Source organism: Gossypium hirsutum, chromosome D05 (genome assembly GCF_007990345.1).
Source record: "Gossypium hirsutum isolate 1008001.06 chromosome D05, Gossypium_hirsutum_v2.1, whole genome shotgun sequence".
Lineage (NCBI taxonomy): Eukaryota > Viridiplantae > Streptophyta > Magnoliopsida > Malvales > Malvaceae > Gossypium > Gossypium hirsutum.
The window spans coordinates 55,560,600-55,585,372 of NC_053441.1; the positions used below are offsets into that span (position 1 = coordinate 55,560,600).

Here is a 24,773-nt window from a genome sequence, read left to right on the forward strand (position 1 = left end):
CAATTTCAAACCGAATTAACTGATAACCGAACTTCTAAAAAATTATTAACCAACCTCCGACCGAATTAAATCGATTAATCAACTAATTAATCGATTTAGATCGATTCGATAGGTTAACTCGATTTTAACTGAAATTTGAATACCCTAATATTTAGGCATGATGTATTGTTTTTTTTTCTCTAATTTGGTTTGTCATCCTTTATGAGATTTAATAAAATCTAATATATATTAATCTTTGTAAACTTCGTCCTCCCGAAGTAATGAAATGGCATTTTAGTAAAAAGAAAAAATACAACACATATCTTAGACCATTTAACACTGCTAATTAATAATCGTAACTTACCTATCAGTATGCTCGAAAATTAGTCAAGCAGTACAACCACATATATATATATAGGTAGAGAAATGTCCATTATATGAACTTACATAACGGGATACGAAGCTTTCATGGCGATACCACATAAGCCACCTGGTGTATTCGCGTCCCTTTGAATCCTAATATATCCATTTTCACCCCAAGTTTCTCCCCATGAATTCTTAACCAGCCAGTAGTTTAAACCTTCTTCACTTGTTCCGTATCCGACAACGGTGACTGCATGGGAGAGAGCATTGCCACAATCTCCGGTAAACACTCCCCCGCTGTAAAACCGAAAGTCTTGTCCATGGCCTTCGATTGCAACTGAGACAGGTTGATTTGCGACGACCATAAGCAACGCTTCTTCGTCGTTTTCAGGCACCATTTGATATTCATTGATGGTGGCGACTTTGTTTATCTGTTTCTCAGTGTCGCAAGTTTCTTGCGTTTCTTGATATGGGTAGCTTTCTTCAGTAGTTATTCCTTGGTTTCGGATAACGTATTCGAAAGCATTTACCATTTGTCCACCATCGCAACCTCTGTTTCCTCCATCTGTGCTGCAATCCAACAATTGTTGTTCAGATAATGAGATTAAACTACCAGTTTTGATTTGGACTATCCCTTCAATGGCTGCCACTGCTGAAAATGCCCAACAACATCCTGCGAAGTAAACCAACAATAACCCTTTGTTAAGTATAAAACAATTACTGAAAAAAATAAATGAATGCTTCTTGGCTGAGCAATATTTATAAAATATTTTATAGGAGTTGGGTTAGCATACTAACATATTGTACGGAAAAATCAAATAGTTACACGTGGTTGTTAAAAAGTAAATAAGTCTTATTGAGCAAAATTAATTTTTATATATTGAATTAAAAAGTAAATAAGTTTTTTGTGTTTAAAAATTAATTCATTTGTACTATTAAAAACTGTCGTGACTGACAAAATAACCAAATAATGACACATGGCTTGCCATGTGTGTTGATATATAAAGACCAATTTTTCATAATAAAAATGAATGAAATTTTTAAGAGACGAGTTTGCTATTTGATTAACGTGCGAGGATTCATTTGCCCATATTTTGAGTAGAGAGGACAACATGCAATTCGACTCCTAATATAAGAGTCTCCATAAACTTTTACCTCTTTTATTTAAAAATACTTTTTTTAAATATTATAATTATACATCAATGTTAAAGTAAGTTTGCATTTTCTTACCACTTTATATGATATATGTTTTAATTTGGAATCGATCTAATATTTCTATCATATCATTTAAAAAATTAATTTTTTTTCAAAATATATCGAAGGATTGAAAGATTTGTATATTAATTAAATAATTTGACATTTTTAATTTACTTAAACCTTGACTAATATTATTTATGTTAATACAACATCACATATGATGTTGAATTAAGCAAATATATTGCAGATAATTATTTCTTTTCTACAATGATGTAAAATTAACTTAGGGTGGGTTTAAATGGGTGATTGGGTGCTGTGTGTTTAACTTACTTTTTGTCTCATACTACAGTATCGCTACAGTATCTAATCTTACCGTCACTGTTGTTTTTATAGTAATGGTAGGTAAACGCACCACCCATCCAAACTCACTCTTAGTTTTATAGTAATATAAGTGAATTCCCTACATATATATACATTAGATTATGAGATATCTATGATGTCGATGAAAGATATTTATGTAAAAAATATATTAACTAAAATTTTATATAAAAATTAAATAAAATTTTAATTAAAATAATAAAATTAAAGGTTTAAAAACTAATGCTTTAAGCTTAAATCGGTACTTTTAATGATTTTATATACAAAAAAACTCTTATAACAATACAAGTTAGATTGTAAAAAGATGACTTTTTAATTAATTTCGACTGCATTTGTGTTCGATTGATTTGTAACGTTAACTTAATAAATGGTTGTATGTAAATTGAGACTTACCACATTGACCTTGAAACTTAACAGGAGTGACAGCACCTTGGGCCCTCCAATCCAAGTTTGTTGGAACATCTGAGACGTTTTGATACATAAAAGATGTTGATTCGGACAGTGTGGGATTGCCTTGCATCTTGTATCCGGTATGAGCTGCAATGAATTCATCTTGTGTCATGTCTGCAAATTCATTGAGACTTAACTTAAAACTCCTATTTCCGCCATTGTTGAAGCTCTCAATATATTCCAAGTTTTCCTTGAATATATTAAGACGCTTCTCCTTCTCTAATTTGCTCTCATATTTTCGATTATAATCAACCATCCATTGCTCATGTTTGTCAACAATGAAGGTTTCATGGATTGTTCGGGACATGGCAAGAGATGCCAATGTCCCAAAAATTAAAAACAGAAAAACATGGATTAAACTCATCATTGTTTGGCAGAGATACTACGCTAATTGAAAGATCTAGCACTCAATGAATCTATATATACTACAAAATTTGATTAAAATAACTATTTTTAATTAATTCATCTTATGAAAAATCCAAATAAAAGGCCAATAAAATATTTGATTTAAATAAATATTTTTAATTGATTAACCCTACTACAAGTTTGTTTGTATTTGTTTTTCTTCCTTGAGTTGAAAAAATTCAACACTCCCATTATGTTAAGGGTAAATTGCATAATGTCACCAAATTATTAATAAATTTCGTTTTTGGTTGCTCAACTATGAAAATTTATAAAATAATCGCTCGACTATTCAATTTTGGTCATTTTCTATCACCAGCCGGCTAATTGGCATAATAATAACTTTAACCCTCAACATTTAGACATTGTTATTAGACCAATAAAAAGTCCACATTTGACTTTCATTACTGAGTTGACGATAACTAATAAGTGAGTGATTGAAATATTTAATTTAAAAAAATCAAGTGACTAAATAAAAAAAATTAATAGGTGGGTGACCAAAATAGAACCAAGTGCATAGTTGGATGACTATATTTTTAGTTTACCCATTATTCATAGTTGCTGACATTCAAAATTGACATGGATTAAATTGCACAAATTTTTTAGAGGGACGAGCTTACTCAATTTCTTGTAGACAGTTGTGATTTTTATATTTTTTTTAAACTCAAAAATAAATTGTAAAAACTTGTTCTTAAAATGATTTTTTTTAAAAAAAATAAAACCAATTTGATTAAAGTGTTGCAATTGATAAGGGGAAATCTCATTACCTTCGCCTACAATTATTTTAAACATAGGTTAACACGTAATTTGAGGAGGAACTGAGAGAAAAACTTATTAAACCAGAGTTAAATATTCATCCCTTCATTGCTGTTTTCCAGTTGTATTGCTGCATGCAAACACTTCACTTGGATTTCACTATCAACCTTCCAACTTCCCCACTATGTACGATTAAAATATCACACAAGTGAAGAGATATTTTAAAGGAGAAAAGGATTGTTGGAAAAATATCCACCTAAGAAAGTTAATCTAAATTAAAAGTGATCTAATTTAATTAAAATTTATTGAGCTTTAATTATTAAATAAAATATGAATCAAATATTAATTTCTAACTAATACTGGGCTGATTAGGAATTAAAGTAGATTTAACTTTTTTAAATTACTTATCTACTAATTTAAAAGATTAAAACTACAAAATTCAAAGATCTCATAAAATCGATAGATTTAAGTACGCTTTTGTATTTTATTTTGCTCTTGACTAAACAAATTTTACTTTATTAAATTTTGTATCTTAAAAAAATGGTTGGTTTGCATTTAATTTATATATTTCTTAAGTTAGGCAATTAAATTATTGACTTTGATTGGTGTTGACACCATTTTTTTGATGAAAACGGGGTCGACTTGGATTTTAAAAAAAGAATGAAAACGGGAGTCGCCACCAATCCCTTTTTGACGAGGTGTGATCGGGTCACCTCAAAAAGTGGTTGTTTTTAATAAATGATTTAATTTTATTTAAACAACGATTTTGGTCTACGAAATTCAGAAAAATGAGTTCGGGAGTCGGTTACGCACGAGGAAGGATTAGCACCCTCGATACGCCCAAAATTGGTACCTAGTTGATTAATTAGTGTCTTAGTGTCGAAAATTGAAAATTTGAAGAGTTTTAAAAATACGATCCTTAAAAGAAACTCTGATAACGTGAATTGAAATATAAGATTCTCTTGTTCCGAAGGAATATCACATCCAGCACGTTAGGACACGATACTCTAAACCATCGAAACCAAGATCACCTTATAGTTTAATGAAACCACACTTTGAAGCTTTAAGAGGATATTTGGCTATTTAGTCGAACGAGAAATCGAAACCCAGCACGTTAGGGCACGTTTTCTCGATTTTCCAAATGCGAAATATTGCCTTATTTAGAAAAATTTCCTTTTGATGCTTGGTGTTAATGCTTGACAAAACAATAACGAATACGACAAGGTAAGCAAAGTAAAGTGAGTAAGAACAATACAATAGGCAAAAATGAAATGACGAGGCGATTACATAAATAAAGCATACAAATAAATAAATAGAACTAACATTTTAGAAAAAGCACAAGTGTACATGGATAAATAAACAAACACCAAATAACAATGATGACGATAAATACAATTATGTAAAAATGTATATACATGTATAATTTTTAGCCATAAAATAAGAAACGCATATAAATTATAGAATATGAAAACATAGATAAATATATACATATATAAAAAGTCGGTAGGTATTATAAAAATAAAAATGTAAATATGTGTTTATATATATTTACAAATTGTGATAATATAAAATATATGTATGTGAATTATAAAATATGTGAAGTATACAAAAAGCATTTTTAAGAATATAAAGAATATATATAAGTATGTATATGATGTAAAATATGCATAAATATATGTAAGTATATAAAAATTATGAAATATGAAAAATATATTTAAGTATGTATAAGTACGTATATATACATATATATGAATTAAGATGTATGTATTTATGCTTATACCTATGTATACATAAAAATATGAGATATAAAAATATAAAAAGTATATTTATAATAAATGAAAAGTATGTACGTAAATATATTATAAAAATGTATCAACAATTTGAAATTATGAATATTAAAATATTTTAATATAAATAATATATAAGATGATGACATATATATTTAGCGATATTAAGAATCCATATAACATACGTAGAACATATATAGTATATGCATACCTTAGAAATGATAAGAATGATAATAAAACTATTTTCTACACTACATAAATACATACACATGTATATATAAACAACAGTATATATAATATAATATTAGAAAAATATATATAATAGTGTAAAATATAACTAATAATAATAAAATATATACAATGATAATATATATAAAAGATATATGTATATATAATTATATAATATAATATTAAAATATAATAATACGACAAAAAAAAACATGACACAAATAAAGTATAGTATTAAGGACACATATATAATACATGAAGAATATACATAATACTAAAATATTTAGGTAATATATGCGTATATTAAAAACTAGTAATAATATTACCGAGGTATATACAAATATGTCAAGTATATATACGTATTATAAATATATAGATATATAACAAAACATAAACTAATAAAAATAATAATAATAATAATAATAATGATAACATTGGAATATAAAAGAAACAAACATAAGATTAATAAAATATTAGAATAAAAATGAAATAAAAATATTAAATATGAAAATATATATATGTATACACGTACATAATAAAAATATATACTAATACATAATAATAATACTAATACTAATAATACTAATAATATAAAAATAACAAGGATATTTAATAAAGATATAAAAATAAACGAAAAAAAAGGACTAAAATTGAATTAAAAACAAAGTTGTGGGGCAAATGTGAAAGGAAATGAAGAGAAATGGGCTTATTTGAGCGCGCACAAAACATAGGGGGACCGAAACAACAATTATTCCATTCCATTAAAACGCAGCACATTAGCGGGGACTAAATCAAAAAGCGCGAGAAATTATGGGGCCAAATTGGAAAAAAGAAAATGACTTAATTGCAAAACCCTGAAAAAGCGGAAGGACTGCGCGCATAAATATCCCATTCAAATGAGAACACGCGGATCCTCTAGCGGGTCGGGTCGGATGGGTCGGGCATGGCCAAAACGACGTCGTTTTGGGGCTTAAGTGTAGCCCCCAAAACGACGTCGTTTTGGAGGGCTATATAAGGCCTAAACTAACCAAAAAAATCATTTGGGGAGAGGGAAAGAAAAAAAAAAGAGAGAGGGAAGAGAGAAGGGAGAGAGAAGGGAGGGGGGAAAGAAAATCCGGCCGGAGGGGCCGGTCACCGGACGGCCACCGGAGGCTCGCCGGCGCCGGCGCCGGCCACCGCACGTTGTGGCCGGAAAAGGTAAAAAAATATTTTTTTTATTTTTTTATGTTTATATTATGTTGTTATTTTTATATTTTTTTAGTATATATATATATATATGGGAAAATAGAACAAAAGACAAAACAAGAATAGATTCACAACCACCTTAAGTTTCCGGTTCTGATTTTTGACTTGTTGATTTACTGATTTTTGGGTGTTCGAATCTCTGCCTTTTGATGTTAAGATTGTAGTATTTCGGATATCAATTGTTTGCTTTTGGTTAAGAAATTGAAAGAGAGAAGAGGAAAAAAAAAAGGGGTCCCCCCAAAATACAACCGATTCTTCCCTTTGAAATCTCCAAAAAAACATCAAAATCCTCCCCCCTGTTTACAATGACCATAGGGCTTTTATATAGCCCAAAATCCAAAGAAAAAAAAAAGAATTTCATTTTTGGTGTTTTTCTTTGCTGTCCTTTTTTGTCTTCTTTTGCAGACATAGAGTGGTGGAGGCAAGTGGTGGCAAAGTTGGTGGTGACAGAGGCGGCAGCTATAAAAGAGGACCTTAGGTGCGCCGCACCTAGGGTTAGGGTTACCTTTCTCTCTTTTCTTTATTTTCTGATTTGGGCTGAATTTTTTTTATTTGGTTTGTTGGGTTTGGGTTGGTTATGGGGCTGATTGGGCTAGTGTGTTATTGGGTAGGTTAGTGAGGTTTTTGGGTTGTATTGGGTTTGGTTTAATTTTGTGATGGGTTGGGCAAATATTGGGCTATACAATTGGCATTTTATGTAGATATTTCATAATTTTGTAAAGTCAATTTTTAAAAATTGGCTTACTTCGCATTTATGATGTTATTTTATTCAAATAAATTTAATGAATGTGAGATGCGTATAATTGTGATATAAAATTTAATTGTAATCTCTGTATGTTAGAGATTTTAGCTCCAAATGTTGGCAGATATTGGATTGAAATAAGATGTGAGAGATTTGGAAGAATTGTGGATATATTGATAGCAGAAAAGATCGAAGGTGATACGATATTTGTAAATAAATAATCATTTATTCATTATATAGATAAAAGGTTGGCAAGAGTGCAGGACTCATAGTTCCAAACAAACCACAAACATCAACACCATATGAAAGGAAGAAAAACACAACATATATCTTAGACCATTTGACACGGCTAACTAATTGTAGTAATATGAACTTATGCAGTTGGATACGAAGCTTTCATGGCGATACCACATAAGCCACCTTGCCCTTCCACATTCCTTTGAATCTTCATATACCCATTTTCACCCCAACTTTGTCCCCATGAATTCTTAATCAGCAAATAGTTTAAACCTTTTTTACTTGTCCCATATCCAACAATGGTGACTGCATGGGTGAGAGAATTTCCACAATCTCCTGTAAACACTCCACCATTGTAAAACTGAAAGTCTTGTCCATGGCCTTCAAGTGCAACCGAGACCGGTTGATTCGCGACGGCCTTAAGCAATGCTTCTTCGTCGTTTTCCGGTACCATTCGATAGCCACTGATGGTGGCAACTTTGTTTATCTGTGTGTCGCAAGTTTTTTGCATTTGTTGATATGGGTACCTTTTTTCAGTGGTTATTCCTTGGTTTTGGCTAATGTAATCGAAAGCATTCATCATCCATCCTCCTTTGCAACCTTGGTTTCCTCCATTTCTACTGCAATCCAATAGTTGTTGCTCAGATAATGGGATTAATTTACCAGTTTTGATTTTGATTAACCTTTCAACGGCTGCCACTGCTGAAAATGCCCAACAACATCCTGCAAAGTAAACCAACAAATAACCCTTTTCAAGTATTAGTGAATAAATAAATGCTCGGGGGAGCAGTATATATAATTATTTTAAATTTTTAATTAATTTTAGTGTTACCTATCAACTGAAAACTAACGCACACTACAGCAGAACAGGTTTTTAGCGGCGGTTTTTTAGGTCTTTAGCGGCGCTTTTTAACGCCACTAACTCCATTTTCGGCGCTTCTACAAGCGCCACAAAAAATGCAGCTAACGACAACGTCGCTAACTATTGCGGTGCTTACATAAAGAAACGCCGCTAAAGATCATGTTCTTTAGCGGCGCTTAAAAAAACGCCACTAAAGATAATGTTCTTTAGCGGCGCTTAGAAAAAAGCCCCTAAAGATCATGTTCTTTAGCGGCGCTTTAAAAAAACGCCCCTAAAGATCATGTTCTTTAGCAGCGCTTAGAAAAAAACGCCGCTAAAGATCATGTTCTTTAGCGGCGCTTAGGAAAAAATGCCGCTAAAGATCATGTTCTTTAGCGGCGCTTAGAAAAAAACGCCGCTAAAGCTCATGTTCTTTAGCGGCGCTTTGGAAGAAAACGCCTCTAAAAGTAATGTTCTATAGCGGCGCTTCTTCAAAAACGCCGCTAAAAGTAGTGTTCTTTAGCGGCGCTTATTTCACAAACGCCACTGTTTTGATATGACTTTTAGCGGCGCTTTTTTAAAAAACACCACTAATTTTGGATTTTTTTTTTAAAATTAAATTTTTTATTTTTTTCAGCCCTCCTGCAACAGCAAATCAAAAGCAACCAAATCTAAACTAACCAAAAACAATAAATTTATATAATATTTCAAATTAAATGACTAAAATAATATTAATTGATAAATAAAAGTGAATTCATACTTTTCTTTACAAAAGCATTAAAAGTATTTATGCAACATACACTATGACAACGGAAGTTGCGACTACTGAAACATCTTCATCATAATCTGAAGCTGCTGTTGAAGTTCGTCGTACTTTTTCTCTGCTCTGTTTCTCTCGATGCCGCATCTTTTTGAAGTCGTAGCTATAGTTCTTCATATTTCTTTTGAACCTCTGCTTCTATTGCTGCTTCTCTCGCTACTTCTCTCGCTGCGGCCTCTGCTTCTCTCGCTGTAGCCTCTGCTTTAAGTTGCTGCTGAAGTTCTTCATATTTCCTTTGAACCTCAAATGTGGTCGCTTGCATCTGAGCCATCTGGTCTTTTAACCTCTGAACTTCAGCTTGAGATTGACTTCCCGAAGCCAAGTATTGGTGCGAGCTGGATCCAAAATATTGGGTTGGGCTGATAAAATATCCTTGAAATTGAACCCGACCATACTTTTCAGGACCCAAAACTTCAGTAATAATCCGGTTATCAATGTCTTCAAGATGAACAGAACTATCACTAGAAGCAATCGCTTCGTACTTCGTCTTTTTTTCCTTTAGTTTTTCCTAATAAATAAATCACATAGTTAGGAATGCAATATATAGTAAAAAAAATGCAATATAACAATAGTCGCATTACATGCAATGAATTAAACCATTAGATAAAAACACTATAAATAACTAAAACAAGTGAAATCGTATTAAGTAAACGTACCATAATTTCACCAGCTTCAGGAGTCATAGCAGATCCATCTTTCTTCTTATTTGTAATTTCAAAAAGTTGTAGGCGTCCAACTTTTTGACCGGACGACCGTTCCTATAATATAGTAGTAAAAATATTATTTAATATAAATTTATACACATTTGAGAATATTAAAAAATTAAAAATACCTCCGCCTCAGCTACACATGAAAAACTTCTCGATCCGGCTGTGTGAGTGAATTTTTGTTGCTGCCGGCTGCTTTTTCCAACTCGTTCACGATCCTACGTTATAAAATTTTTAGTACGTAAATAGTAAATACTATAAACCAAAATAATTACAATAGTTTGGAAGTACGTCGTACCTCACCTTTCTGAGAATGCCAAAATCTAACCGCATCTTCCCATTGGTACCTCAACATACCCGGCGGGACATTTTGCAATTTCTCATCGAGGGTGGTTTTTTTCTTATAATAATTTTTCTTCAAAGTACTTTTATTGTCTCTCCATCTTTTTCCCAATGCCTTCTTTACATAAGCATCGGAGACCTCTAAAGCAAACCTCGCCTACAAAAAAATACAAGTTAATAAAGTAAATATAAATGAAACTATTTCCCATAATTGGTTATGACATTAACATTTTGTTACCTTAATATTATCGAGGGCTTGGTTTTTGTTGCTATCGGGCATTTGACGCCATGACTCGTAGTTGATAGGCAACATATTCGGATTTCGTGCTAAAATGCCCATGTATCCTGCTAAAAGTCGAGCTTCTGATCCAACAGGCTGACCAAAACTGTTTCTGCATACCTTGACACGCTCGACTGGATCTAACTCGTATAACTCTCTAAGTATCGCACGTCCTCGACCTCTACGCGTCCCACCATTTTCAGCTACAAATGGTATATTATAATATAAGAATTTGAAAAATAAATCAATTATAAGTCAACACGCATGGAATTAATGTAAGTTACTTTGAACTTCCGTAGGATCCTCGTGTGTAATCGGAACATTCGAAGATCCAATTGCTGTCTGTTGTTCAGTACTATTTGTTTCTGTCGATTTTGGATCATTTTGAACAATGCTTTCCCTTATAATTTTTCTTCTAGGCATTTTATTTGCAATACACATAAAATGTAATTAAACTTAATAACTAATTACAACAATAACAGCACATATAAAATAGTTGAGTTATATAATAAGACCAAGATTTAATACTAATGTAAGTTACATATAATTAAACAATCGTAAAATCTTACTACATCATTATTCGTAAATATCTTCATCCGTATCCTGACGAACCCATTGAAATTGTGCACTAGTACTAGGGATATTATCGTTTAAGTTTTGTTCTGGAAATGACAAAGTTTCTGATCTGTCGTTGATGTTATCTCTACTTCCACTGCCCATGTCAAACAAGTCTCTAGGGATCTTACGGAGTACAACGTACCAACCCTCATCAGTTGGATCTTTTGAGTAAAAAACTTGTTTGACTTGTCTTGAGAATACATACGGCTCATCTATCAGTTGTTGTCCTGTGTGAATCAATCGGTCAAAGTTCACCATTGTAAAACCAAATTGATCTTGCTTGATTCCACGAGCTGTATTAACATCGACCCAATCAGCTCGAAATAAGACAACTTTCTATTTGCCGTAGTAATCCAACTCAATTATGTCAGTAAGCTGTCTGAAATATTCCACATTTCCCTCGACAGGATTATTGTCCCTGCGCTAGCATAACTTGTAATTGCAGAATTAACAACTATTCCACAATTTTGCGTTCTCCTCAACCTCTCGCGATATTTTGTATGAAATCTGAAGCCGTTGATGAGGAACGCACTATATCTTTTAACCACTCGATTTGGACCTTGGGAGAGCCATTTAACTTCGTCGTTTACGCTCTTCCCATTCCAAACCTATTGAATGGAAAGTAAACTAAGTAATTAAAAATGTTATGAGAAAGCATTATAATTTGTAAGCGAAAGCTCCAACCACATACCGTTTGGCTTAACCATTCATAAAAAGATTCTGTAAACAACTTATTGATATCTCGATGTTGTGTTCTTCGGGAGCGCGCACGAGATCTCAATATTTATTTGTACTCACTATGTTAAAAAATGTGATCTTTGTTAGAAGATAAATAATTTTTAGTTTGATAAATATTTATAAAATTTGTAGAACTTACTTCCGTAAAGGTTCCAATGATTCGTGGTGAAACAGAACATATCGATGTGCTTGTACCCACGATAAATTATCTAATTCCGCAATTTCAACTTTGCCAATTGGTTGTCCAAAACTTTGGAACAAATAAGTATCGGCTAAGTCATAGTCCGTGAGTCCAGCATTCCTATTTGGTCTGTTCAACCTTGTTTCGACATCTTCCAAATATCTCGAGCAGAAGGTCATACATTCCTCTGCCAAGTAGCCTTCAGCAATCGATCCTTCTGGATATCGCTTGTTGCGGCAGTAAGACTTTAATTTGAATAGGAACCTAAACACAATATACAACATTATCAAAAGTTGTAACTAAAGGCATTGAGGTGAATGAATGAAAATTTTAAAAATAATTCTTTAAGACCTTTCTATGGGATACATCCATCGATAGGAAACGGGTCCACCAAGAATTGCTTCGTACGGGAGATGAATTATCAAGTGAACCATAATGGTGAAGAAGGAAGGTGGGAAGATTTTCTCCATGTTGCATAAAGTCAAAGCGGATCGATCCTATACCTTCTGAAGTTCTTGAACATCCAAAACTTTGCCACAAATGGCTTTCATTATGTTGGATAGTTCAATGATACAAGACGTCACCTTCTTGGACATACAACATCGTAGAGCAACTGGCATTAAATCTTACATCAAGATGTGATAGTCATGTGATTTTAGCGAATATAATCTTCGATCTTTAACACTAACACATCGAGATATATTTGATGCATACGCATCCGGAACCTTTATATCCTTCAACACCATGTAAAACAGTTCTTTCTCCGTCTTGGACATTGAGAAAATAGAAGGCGGCAACCGATATTTCCCATTCGGAAGTGGATTGGGATGAAGATCAGGCCAAATTCCCATTTGGACTAAATCAAGTCGACTCTGAAGATTGTCTTTTGATTTTCCATCGACGTTCAAAATTGTACTCACAATGTTCTCGCAGACATTTTTCTCAATGTGCATAACATCAAAATTGTGTCGTAAAAGGTGATGCTCCCAATAAGGCAACTAAAAAAATACTTCTTTTTTTCCACAAGTCCGCCTCATTAGGATCGTCCTCTTCGTCGGAGCTTTCATCGGCTTCATCATTTGATCTTCTGTTTCTCTGCGTGTTTGGCGGTTGGTTCATCTTCCCATAAATGAAATTCATATCTTCCAACATGAACAAGATTTTAGAGCCACTGGTCTAGGAAGGAGCTTCTCTGAACTCTTCAGTGCCGTCAAATACAAAACTCTGAAATCTAAATCTATGATTTTCCGGTAACCACCGACGATGCCCCATGTAACAGAACTTCTTCCCATTGTACAACCATTGCGAGCATGTTTGTGTAGCACAACAAGGACACGCATAACGACCCTTAGTACTCCAACTGGATAAATTGGCATAAGTAGGAAAGTCATTTATGGTCCACATCAAAGCTGCACGTAAATTAAAGTTCTCCTTTCTCAGCACATCGTACGTCTCGACACCAGCCCATAATTGTTTTAACTTTTCAATAAGTGGCTGTAAATAAATGTCGATATCATTCCCAGACCTTTTCTCTCCAGGGATAATCATAGATAAGATAAGGGAAGATTGCTTCATGCAAATCCATGGAGGCAGATTGTAAGGAACAAGCACTACTGGCCAAGTACTATAGGCAGTGCTCATGATCTTGAAAGGATTAAATCCATCAGATGCTAGCCCAAGCCTCACACTCCTAGGATCGCTTGCAAAGTTTGGAAATTTATTGTCAAATGCTTTCCAAGCTAAAGAATCTGCCGGATGCCTTAGTAATCCATCATCGGTTCGTCCATCATGGTGCCATGTCATTGACTCCGCTGTCTTCGATGACATGAAAAGCCTTTGAAGCCTTGGTATCAACGGAAAATACCGCGAAATCTTAACTGGCTTCTTCCTCGACTGTGCATAATTTTCATCGTCGTTCCCGTCTTCTGTGTTTCTATTTATCCAACGGGATTGGCTGCATACATGACAGCACTGTTGGTTTTTTCGATCGCCCCAATACAACATGTAGTCATTTGGGCAACTATGGATTTTGTTGTACCCAAGGCCTAAATCTTTTATCATTTTCTTCATATCCTTGCATGACTGAGGGATTTTTGCAAACGGGAACATCTCTCTCAAAAACTCTAATAGCATTGTCAACGAGTTTCCGGTCCACCCTCCCAAACATTTTAACTGAAAAAGACGAACACAGAAGGCCATTTTTGAAAATTTTGATCCCTCATACAGTTCTTCGTTCATGTCATTAAGTAGAGCGTAGAACTTTGCCGCTTCTCCATTTGGCTCTTCATGAGGTACACTACTTCCCGGTTCGGTAAAAGCAGTTCCACCAATATTACAATCATCAGATCGAATAAAATCCCCTGGGAACAATTGCACACCATGATTGTGCATATTAAATGCATCCCGCAACATACCTTCCATGTCATCTCCTCTATTAGACTGATGGTAAGCAGTACCAGGATAAGATACCTCCATCGTTGAAGAGGAAGTACTTCTAGGGCATTCTCCATGAAAAAGCCATTGCTTATAACCCTTAACAAACCCATCAACAATTAGATGCTCGTATACAACCTCACGATAATGCCAGTTTATGTTGACACACTTCTTACATGGGCAAAGAATCATGTTCTCTTGGCTTGCATATTGAAATGCATAATTTAGCAAACTCTGCACCCCATTTCGATAACTGTTGCTAACCCTTGACAAATTCATCCAAGACCGGTCCATTTCTTAATTCTTGAAGTCTGACGTTGACGTAAATTTGCACGAGTTAGTCAAAACGCCAGTTATAACTATAAATGAGTTATGTAAGTTATGTACTAAGTTATGTATTAAACAATAATGTAAGTTAGGAAGGTTATGTATTATGTAAGTTATGTAAGTTATGTAAGTTATTTAATTTATGTAAGTTATGTAAGATATGTAAGATATGTAAGTTATTTAATTTATGTAAGTTATGTAAGTTATGTAAGTTTATATAAAAAAAATTATAAGTTATGTATTATGTAAGTTTATATTAAAAAATTTTATAAGTTATGTATTATGTAAGTTAAAAGTAATGTATTATGTAAGTTTACATATATGTAAACTTCCTTAAATTTTAGTAAGTAATAATTTTAAGTAACATACTTAAATTTTACATATAAGTAAACTTACTTAAATTTTACATATAAGTAAACTTGCTTAAATTTTAGTAAGTAATAATTTTAAGTAACATACTTAAATTTTACATATAAGTAAACTTACTTAAATTTTACATATAAGTAAACTTACTTAAATTTTAGTAAGTAATGTATTTAAGTAACATACTTAAATTTTAGATATAAGTAAACTTACTTAAATTTTACATATAAGTAAACTTACTTAAATTTTAGTAAGTAATAACATACTTAAATTTTACATATAAGTAAACTTACTTGTTTAAGTTATGTAAGTAATGTATTTAAGTAACATATTTGAGTAATAAATTTAATATATATATTAGTAATAAGTTAAATGAAATTGTAAAAATATATTAAAAATATAATAAATTTGAATTTTAACTTTAATTTATGTATGTTATGTGAATTTTAACTTCAAAACAAATAAAAAATAACTTTGAATTAACTTATATATGTTATGTTAGTTTTAACTAAATTTTTGTAAGTTATCTAAAATTAAACTTAAAAAAAATTGAAAGTTTGAAATTTTTTTCCATGATTCAAATTAAATAAAAGAAAACAAAACAAAGTAAATTTCCGTGATTAAAATAGCAACTAAAGGAAAAACCAAAATTTTGGAGGAAAACATATAAATATTTGCAAACTATATACAAGCTTTTAGCCAAATGTTTATATTATTTAGACATAAATAACCTTCATTTTCGAAATAATTTAGTTGCGATATGGAATAATATGTATACAACAAATAAGCATATTTGATATCAATGAAACTTAGATGGGAAAAGAAAGTGGATTAATTTGTTTTTTAATGTAACGTATAGTTAAGAAATTTCGAATAATTTTAAAATAAACAAATTTAATCCAATTCCCAATACAATTTATTAAATTGCTTCTATTTTTCTCAACATATATAGCATTCGTTGATGGATGATAACAGAAAACATAAGTCAGAAAAGTACATGGCAAAAGTAAAATAAGTAAAATGAAACATAAGCTAAAGGAAAACATCCAAAACCAATTACATATATACAAAACAAGAGCCCTAAAAGAAACATTTTTTCCCTAAACATCATTATAAAACTATTACTGATTTAAGTTATGAACTAAAACATACCTTAATATTTCACTCAACTTTGTCTACTTCACTCTCACCAGCAAATAGAGACTGCTGTGAGAATTATAAATTTTGTTAACTGATTTGGGAGAATGCATATAAATAAGGGAAAAACTGTCAAATTTTAACATGTACCTGCCGAAACAATAGTTCAGCCAAAACACAGGCAGCAAACCAGATGTCAATGGTCAGATATGTATTAAGTTGCACCAAATATTAATTCTGCCTACAATAGATGAACCATGATCAGTTAGCAGCAAATATGTTTTCATTTTAGCTATCAAATATGTAAAAGTTTATCGATATCACAACCAAATATTACTTGGAAACATTAAATGGCAGCTTAAAACTTTACCAATTTAAAAAAAAATTCAAATACTTAGAAAATATTGGGTTCCATCCACTGCAGTATTTCACGTTTGCAAATTAAACAATCATATTATATACACTACATGATGAATTGCTACTTTAACAGTATCCTCCTGTGTATGTATCATATAATCTACAGCATTCTTACATTTTCATATTTTACCATTCCTATTGGTAGAGATATTGCTTTATAACTAAAATTTATTATTGCAAACATTCTTACATTTTCATATTTTACCATCTACAAATTTAAAAAAATTATTACAGAAACATATCTAAATTTGTATTATAATATTTAGGTAGATGATAAATTGAAATTGAGCAGAATGGTTATTGGATTAGATATTGATATTTATTAATAAAATTTAATATTTAAATAAACTTGTTATTATTGTTATTACTTGAAATACATTATATAGTACTATAAAAAATGTTTAAAAACTATTTCCTCAATGTTAAATTAAAAAATATAAAAAAGATATTAAAAATTTATTTTGCAATTTAACATGCGGGACGAGAACTGAACCAAACAATGGATTGGCAATCACCATTTTCATGTCTACTGTATAAACAATGGATTGGCTTCAACTCAACCAAACAAGTATTAAATCACTGACAGTCACCAGACCAAATAAGTGGATTCAAAACAGTAGCTTTATACCTTGGAAAGTGTATCGGCCAAAACTGAAGATGGAGTCCAAAAAGCTTCTGGGAAAGTTGAAGCTTCAAATCGTCGGTAGCTGAAAGAAAGGAGCCGCTTTAGCCTTCACTGGAAGCCGGATGAGAGGAAAGGGAAAAATAAAAATAAAAACAGTTAGTTGCTTAAAAGGACGAACTTACCGATGGTTGCGACACCGGAGACGGACGGAGAATGTGATGCAGCACAGGAGACGGCAGAGTACCAGGTGGTCGGGTTTGGGGAGCTGTTAGGGATTAGGGGAGATTTTAGGGATTTGGGGGGAGAAAGAATTTTGGGGGAAATCTGAGGGAGAAAGAATTTTGGGATAACGGATGAAAAAAAACGATCGGGTTCCAATTTTGGTCAGAATGATGGAAAAAAATGACGCCGTTTTCATCTAAAAAATTAACCATTTTGCGGCGTTTATATTAAGCGCCACTAACTATAAGTCGAAACGCAGTCGTTTCATCAACAAATAGCGCACACCTGTGGCGTTTTTGAATAAACGCCACTAATAATACAGCGACACGGCCTTGTATCGATAAATGTTAAAACATTTTTGCGGCGTTTTAATTAAAGCGCCACTAACTATAAATCAAAACGCAGTCGCTTCATCAATACTTACCTCAAACTCGTGGCGTTAAAAAAATCGCCACTAATAACATTTAAAAAACGACAGCGTTTTTATAAACGTTAGAATAATGTTGAGGCATGTTAAGCAAAGCGCCACTAAATATAAGATCAAACGATGTCATTTCCCCAACATTTAACTCAAGCTTGTGGCATTTCCAAACAAACACCACTAATACCATTGACAAAACGACAACATTTCGATAAACATAAATACAATTTTGTGGCGTTCCATGTAAAGCGCCACTAAATATAAGATCAAACGATGTCATTTCCCCAACATTGAACTCAAGCTTGTTGCGTTTCCAAACAAACGCCACTAATACCATTGACAAAACGACAACATTTTGATAAACATAAATACAATTTTGCGGCGTTTCATGTAAAGCGCCACTAAATATAAGATCAAACAATGTCGTTTCCCCAACATTTAATTCAAGCTTGTGGCGTTTCCAAACAAACGCCACTAAAATAAAACATATAAAACGTAACGTTTTGCAGTATCAGGCACAAATTTTGCGGCGCGTTTTATAAAAAGCCACGAATTTCTAACCTTTTGTGGCGTGCGGTTGAAAACGCCACTGAGGACACTGATCAAAACGCAACATTTTGCCATTTCTGAAACAAAGTTGCGGCGTTTTTATATAAACGCCACCATGAAAACGGAGTAAAACGGCATCGTTTTTCATACTAATCCATATTTGTGGCATTTTTTACTAAAACGCCACTAATGCATAAACACTAAAATAAATTTAATTTCTATCCTTTTTTATTAACCTTAAACCCTTAGAACCATAAATAGTAAGACATTAACTATAAAAAACTAAACCCTAAACATAAACCCAAAATCTAAATAATAAACATTAACCACTGACCTAAAACACTAAACCCTAAACTGTAATATACCCTATAACACCCTAAACTTAATTTAAACCATAAATATATATTATAAGTTACAATTAAAAGTAATTAAAAAGAATCGTATATTGCTTGTTTAAACCCTAAAAAATAACTTTTCTTTATATTTTTTATCAAATCCCTAACCCTACTTAAACCCTAATACCAACTTAACCCTTAAACCATAATTAAACACTAAGACTCTGACTATAAAAACTAAACTCCAAACAATAAACTTTAAAACACTAAATATCCCAAACCCAATATAACATACTGGCCTAAACCTTAACCTACAATATATTAATATAGTACTAAACATTAAACCTTAAACCCTAAACCCCTTAAACTATAGCCCTTAAACCCTCTTAAACCCCAAAAATTTTTAATCAATATTAAGTACTGCTTCCATAATTCTTTATAAACATATATGACCTTTTACATTAATATATATATATCTATATGTGTATATACATGTACATCAATATCCACATGAAATTTTTAGGGGTTTAGGGTTTTAAAGATTATGTTTTTAGAGTTTAAGGGTTTTGAGAAAGCAATATGGTCGGCATCGATTTTAACAGCTTAATGGTAACTTAAATGAAAACTTCTAATTATAATTAATATAAATAAATCAATTAAATAACAAATAGAAAAATAATTATTTTGCGGCGCTTATCAATTAACGCAGCTAAATCACCCAAATACTAAGTAAAATGATCGCGTTGGGCTTATGTTATTGGCGGCGCTTATCCAAAACGCCGCTAAAACCCCGAATACTTAGAGAACGATGTCGTTCGGCTTATATTTATTTGCGGAGCTTTCGTAGAAACGCCACTAAAGTACTAAACATTAGCGGCGCTTCCTCAAAAACGTCGCTAGATTATCGAATGCTCAGAAAACGACGTCGTTGGTCTTAGGTTTGTTTGCGGCGATTTATCAAAAACGCCGCTAAATCCCCGAATGCCCTGAAAACGACGTCGTTGGGCCGAGGTTTTGTGGCGCTTTATAGAAATCGCTGCTAATGCTTTTTCTTCAGTGGCATTTTCCGTTAAGCGCCGCTAATGATTGATCTGGAGCGGCATTTGTTATTCAAACTCCGCTAGAAACGCCGCTAAAATCCTGTTTTGGTGTAGTGGCAGTTGTGAAATTATTAAAATATTCTCGTAACACCAATTTAATTATATGTATTATTGAGACTTACCATATTTACCCTGATTCTTAATAGGAGTAACGGCATTTTGGTCCCTCCAATTGAAGCTTTTCGGAGCGTTTGAGTAGTTTTCATACATAAACGATGTTGATTCCAACCATGTGGGATTGTTCTGCATCTTGTATCCAGTGTGAGTTGCAATGAATTCATCCTGTGTCATGTCTGCAAATTCATTGAGGCCTAGCTTAAAACTCCTATTTCCGCCATTGTTGAAGCTCTCAATATATTCCAAGTTGTCTTTGAATATATCAAGACGCTTCTCCTTCTCCAATTGGCTCTCATATTTTCGACTGAAATCAACCATCCATTGCTCATGTTTGTCAACAATGGTGCTTTCAAGAATTGTTCGACACATGGCAAGAGATACCAATGTCCCAAGAATTAAAAACAAAAACACATGGATTAAACTCATCATTTTATTTTTTTTTTGCAATACAAGCAGAGATACTCCACTAATTTAAGGGCTTTTTTCTTTTCTAATTGCTAAGTTGTGAGGAACTAGCACTCAATGAACGTATATATATACTACAAAAAAATTATTGAAATAAATATTTTTTTAATTAAGTCATCTAATGAAAATTCAACTAAAATGCCAATCAAGTCTATTTTTTTTAAAAAATAGAACAACAGTATTTTTTTCTTAGCAAAATCCAAATTTGACAAATAAAAACTCTGTTCACAATATAATATGAAAGAGAAAATTGTAATCTTTCTAATTGATGAACCCTACTCACAATATTTTCTATTTTTCTTTCTCTTGAATTGAAAATCGATTTTAGGAAAACACCCAAAGTTCACATTATGTTAATTACTACTACATATTTTCATTTTTGGACCTTCTAATCTCTATTATTTTGTTAGAATTGTAACTTTGTGAAACTATATACACGTTAATTATTTTAATAAGATTATGTTTTGTAATATAATTAGGGAATGTAAGATGATGAGTAATTCCCTTGTTTGGCTCATTTGAATGGAATATAAGATTCAAATGGTTGATTTACAGAATATAAGATTATTTAGAAGCACATTTTATTAAATTATATTTGTTATAAATTTTTTAACAAGTATAGTTTCTTTAATAGTTTTTAGTCTAAATTTTCAGAAATTAATAATAAATTATTATATTTTTTATTACAATCTATATACTAATAAGTATATAATAGTTAAATAAATTTATAAATCATAATTATAATAATTAATGAAAAATAATTACGTCACCAATCATAATTATAACTATAATTAATATAGTAATAAATAAGTTATTACTGTAAATATAGTAATTATAGTTTTAAAGTATGATAACTGTTGTTTCACGATTTATTAAAAACTTTAATTTTATTAAAATAATAAAAACAAAGAGTAAATATGCCCGAAATTCAAGATTATATCCATAATCTAAGGTAACTTAACAAATGAATTGTATTAAGATTACGATATCTTGATACTATTTGAAGATGTAAGATTAAGGGATGATTAGAATATTGAGAATCCAAATAAGATAATCTTCTTCTAGAATGTAACATTACATGCAATAATGTAAGATTGAGCCAATTAAACATTACATGAAGTCTTTAGTGAAATCATCTAGGCCTTCATTATCGTCTCTTACGCCCCACTACATAATTGGCGCGCCGATGAAGCAAATGAGAACGTTGACAAGCAGGATTTGCGCTATTTTTTCTCTTAATTTCTTATGTTTGATAGTTGCTGCGTGGAATAGAAAGATAGACCAGATGCAAGTCACGGTAAACTGCCCTTATTTGCAAGAGAGCCAGGATGATTTTTTTATTAATTTATTTTGAATATTATTATTAAAAAACGGACAAAAAAAAATTTATTGTGGATTCAGTTATTATAGTATTTTGAGTTTAAGGTAATTAAGATACGAACAATTTCCTCTGGTTTGCAAAAGTTATTTCATCAATGGTAGTGGGACATTTAGACTTCACCATCATGAGTCGTAGAATAATACATATTCGTATATTAAGAAAGAGGAATAAATAAAACAGAAGCAAACCCAGTGATTGTTTCCTCTGTAGGGAGCACAAGCAATCTAAGGATAAGAAAATGGTTAAAACTTCAAGTTATCCCAAAGCGAACAAAAGAAGTATAAAAACTTATTAAAATCTAACTATTTTTATCAACAAGTGTTGGTTACAATGGTAAAGTATATTGCATTGCAGACGACATTGTTGGAAGGGACAGTCATAAACCTAGAACATAGACCATAAAACATACATGAATAATACCCCAAAAAAGGTCCAAGTGTTTCTTTTGTAAGAACAAAAAGATCACTGCAAGGAAAAATGCAAAGAGTGTAAGGATTACCTAGCCTCTAAGGGTAAAGGTATGAAACTCTTGATTATTGAAACTTGTTTAGCGAAAGACTTAATAGACCACTAAGTCATTTATTATAGAGTCACTAGTCATGTTTGTATTTCTTTGTAGGGGTTTAAGGAAATGAAAGATCTTCAGGATAAGAATCTACCATTGCGAGCCGGAGATGGGAGCTATGTGGCTACAAAAACAATCTGAGAAGTACATCTTTATTTTGATAGTTTTAGGAAGATTGCTTTGGGAGATGTTTTCTATGTACCAAACTTTAGAAGAAATGTAATTTATGTTGCATGTTTATTTAAAGACGATTATACTGTGACTTACTGTAATGGTATTGCAATTCATAGAAATCAATCTCTTATCTCTAATGGAGGGATGCAAAATAATATTTATTTTATCAAACCAAATGTGCACTTACTGCTAGAAATTGAACTCGTAAATAAGAAACTTGAAACTTCTCTCTAATGAAGCATACTCATGGCATCTAAGACTTTATTATATTAATGAAGATAGAATCACTACATCTTTCATAATGAGAGTCATTCCTTAAAGGCAAAATGATCAAGTGACCTTTTAATGCAAAAGATACACAAATCGTTCAACCCTTAGAACTTGTGCACGCTGATGTATGCGGTCTCATGAACATTAGTGCTTGATATGGTTACGATTATCATGTAACTTTTATAGATGATTATTTCAAATATGATTTGGTGTACCTAATACACCGCAAGAGAAAAATCTACAATAAATTCCAAGAGTTTCATGCAGAAGTGAATAAACTATTAGATTTTCCCATTAAGGCACTTCAGTCAAACCGAGGTGAGGAATACTTATTAGAAGTCTTCTTAGAATACCTCATAGAAAATGAAATATTATCCTAATTAATTATGTCGGGTACTCCACAAGAGAATAACATAGCAAAGAGAAGGAATAGAACTTCACTAGGCATGGTTTATTCAATGTTAAGTGATTCACAACTGTTGATATTCTTTTGATGATTTGCATTACAAACAACTTAATATATTTTGAATGATGTACCAACTAAGGCACCAAATAAAACTCCCTACCAATTGATAGGGCAAGAATCAAGCGTAAAGCATTTGAGGATTTGGGGATTCCTAGCCTATTGGAAATATTAGTCTAGAAAATAGTGTTTTTAAGCATAGCAAAAGATTGCTTTTATTTTAAATTGAGCCCTTTTTATATTTATAGTAATAAATCCATAACTGAAATTATATTTGTGTTTTAAACGAGGAGGTTCAATCCCACCTTTCTACCGAATGATCTTCTTCGCTATTCTCGAACACAAATTGGTTTGAGTGGGGGCTCAAATTAATCGAACCAAGTTCATAGAACAAAATATTTTATTAACTTTCAATAGGAAAATTTTATAACAGGAAACTATGTGTTTTCCCTAAAAAATAAAATTTATTATATAATATAAAATTTCGACGCTCAGTAGTGTGTGTGCTATTGGAAAAAAATTCTGGTTTGAAAACGATTTTCTTACACAACGGGAAATTAAAATCTTGAGAATCGACTCAGTTTGTGATATTTATAGCAATAAGCCCTAACCAAATTCATATCTGGGTTTTCAGCCTAGCGAATGTTCGTTGTTCTTGACTTTCAACTAAATGATGTTCTTTGCTATTCTTGTACAACGAGCTTCTTCGAGTGTGGGCTCGAACCAATTGAATTCAAACACAGAACTATAAAAAGTTTTCTCTTTTATTTAGGGTTAAAACAAAAATTCTCTCTTCTTTAAAAGAAACTGGTAGAATTCTTATTCATGAAAAATATGTTTAATAGTTGATAATAAATTCTCTTTATTTTTCGGTAGAATAACAATCTCTCAAAGTTGTATATAATGCCCTACTAGTGTCATCTATTTATAAGAAGAAAAGGTAGAAGAACCATTATTTTGTTGTAGTGGTTTATTTCAAATAGAAAAATAATTTCTTAATTAGAGTAGTAATGGGGTGGATGACACACCCTAGTATTCTTACTAGGGTTGTCACCCCCTTATGTTATATGAGGGATTTTGGGCCTCTCTCACATCGGGTCCAATTACGAGTACTTCTT

The 24,773-nt window shown here is 31.9% G+C and overlaps 2 protein-coding genes across 2 annotated transcripts; both read right to left on the bottom strand.

Moving 5' to 3' along the window:
• Nucleotides 1-398: 398 nt before the first annotated feature.
• On the bottom strand, nucleotides 399-2,690 carry LOC107902410 (ervatamin-B). The gene is made up of 2 exons (XM_016828601.2): nucleotides 2,311-2,690; nucleotides 399-1,015 (listed from the first exon to the last, which is right to left on the bottom strand). The coding sequence occupies exons 1-2, from the start codon at nucleotides 2,672-2,674 to the stop codon at nucleotides 423-425; spliced, it is 957 nt and encodes a 318-aa protein (XP_016684090.1). The 5' UTR covers nucleotides 2,675-2,690; the 3' UTR covers nucleotides 399-422.
• A 5,162-nt stretch (nucleotides 2,691-7,852) lies between these two features.
• LOC107902985 (ervatamin-B) lies at nucleotides 7,853-20,706 on the bottom strand. Its single transcript, XM_016829068.2, has 2 exons — nucleotides 20,343-20,706; nucleotides 7,853-8,487 (listed from the first exon to the last, which is right to left on the bottom strand). The coding sequence occupies exons 1-2, from the start codon at nucleotides 20,704-20,706 to the stop codon at nucleotides 7,901-7,903; spliced, it is 951 nt and encodes a 316-aa protein (XP_016684557.2). The 3' UTR covers nucleotides 7,853-7,900.
• Between the last annotated feature and the right edge of the window lie 4,067 nt (nucleotides 20,707-24,773).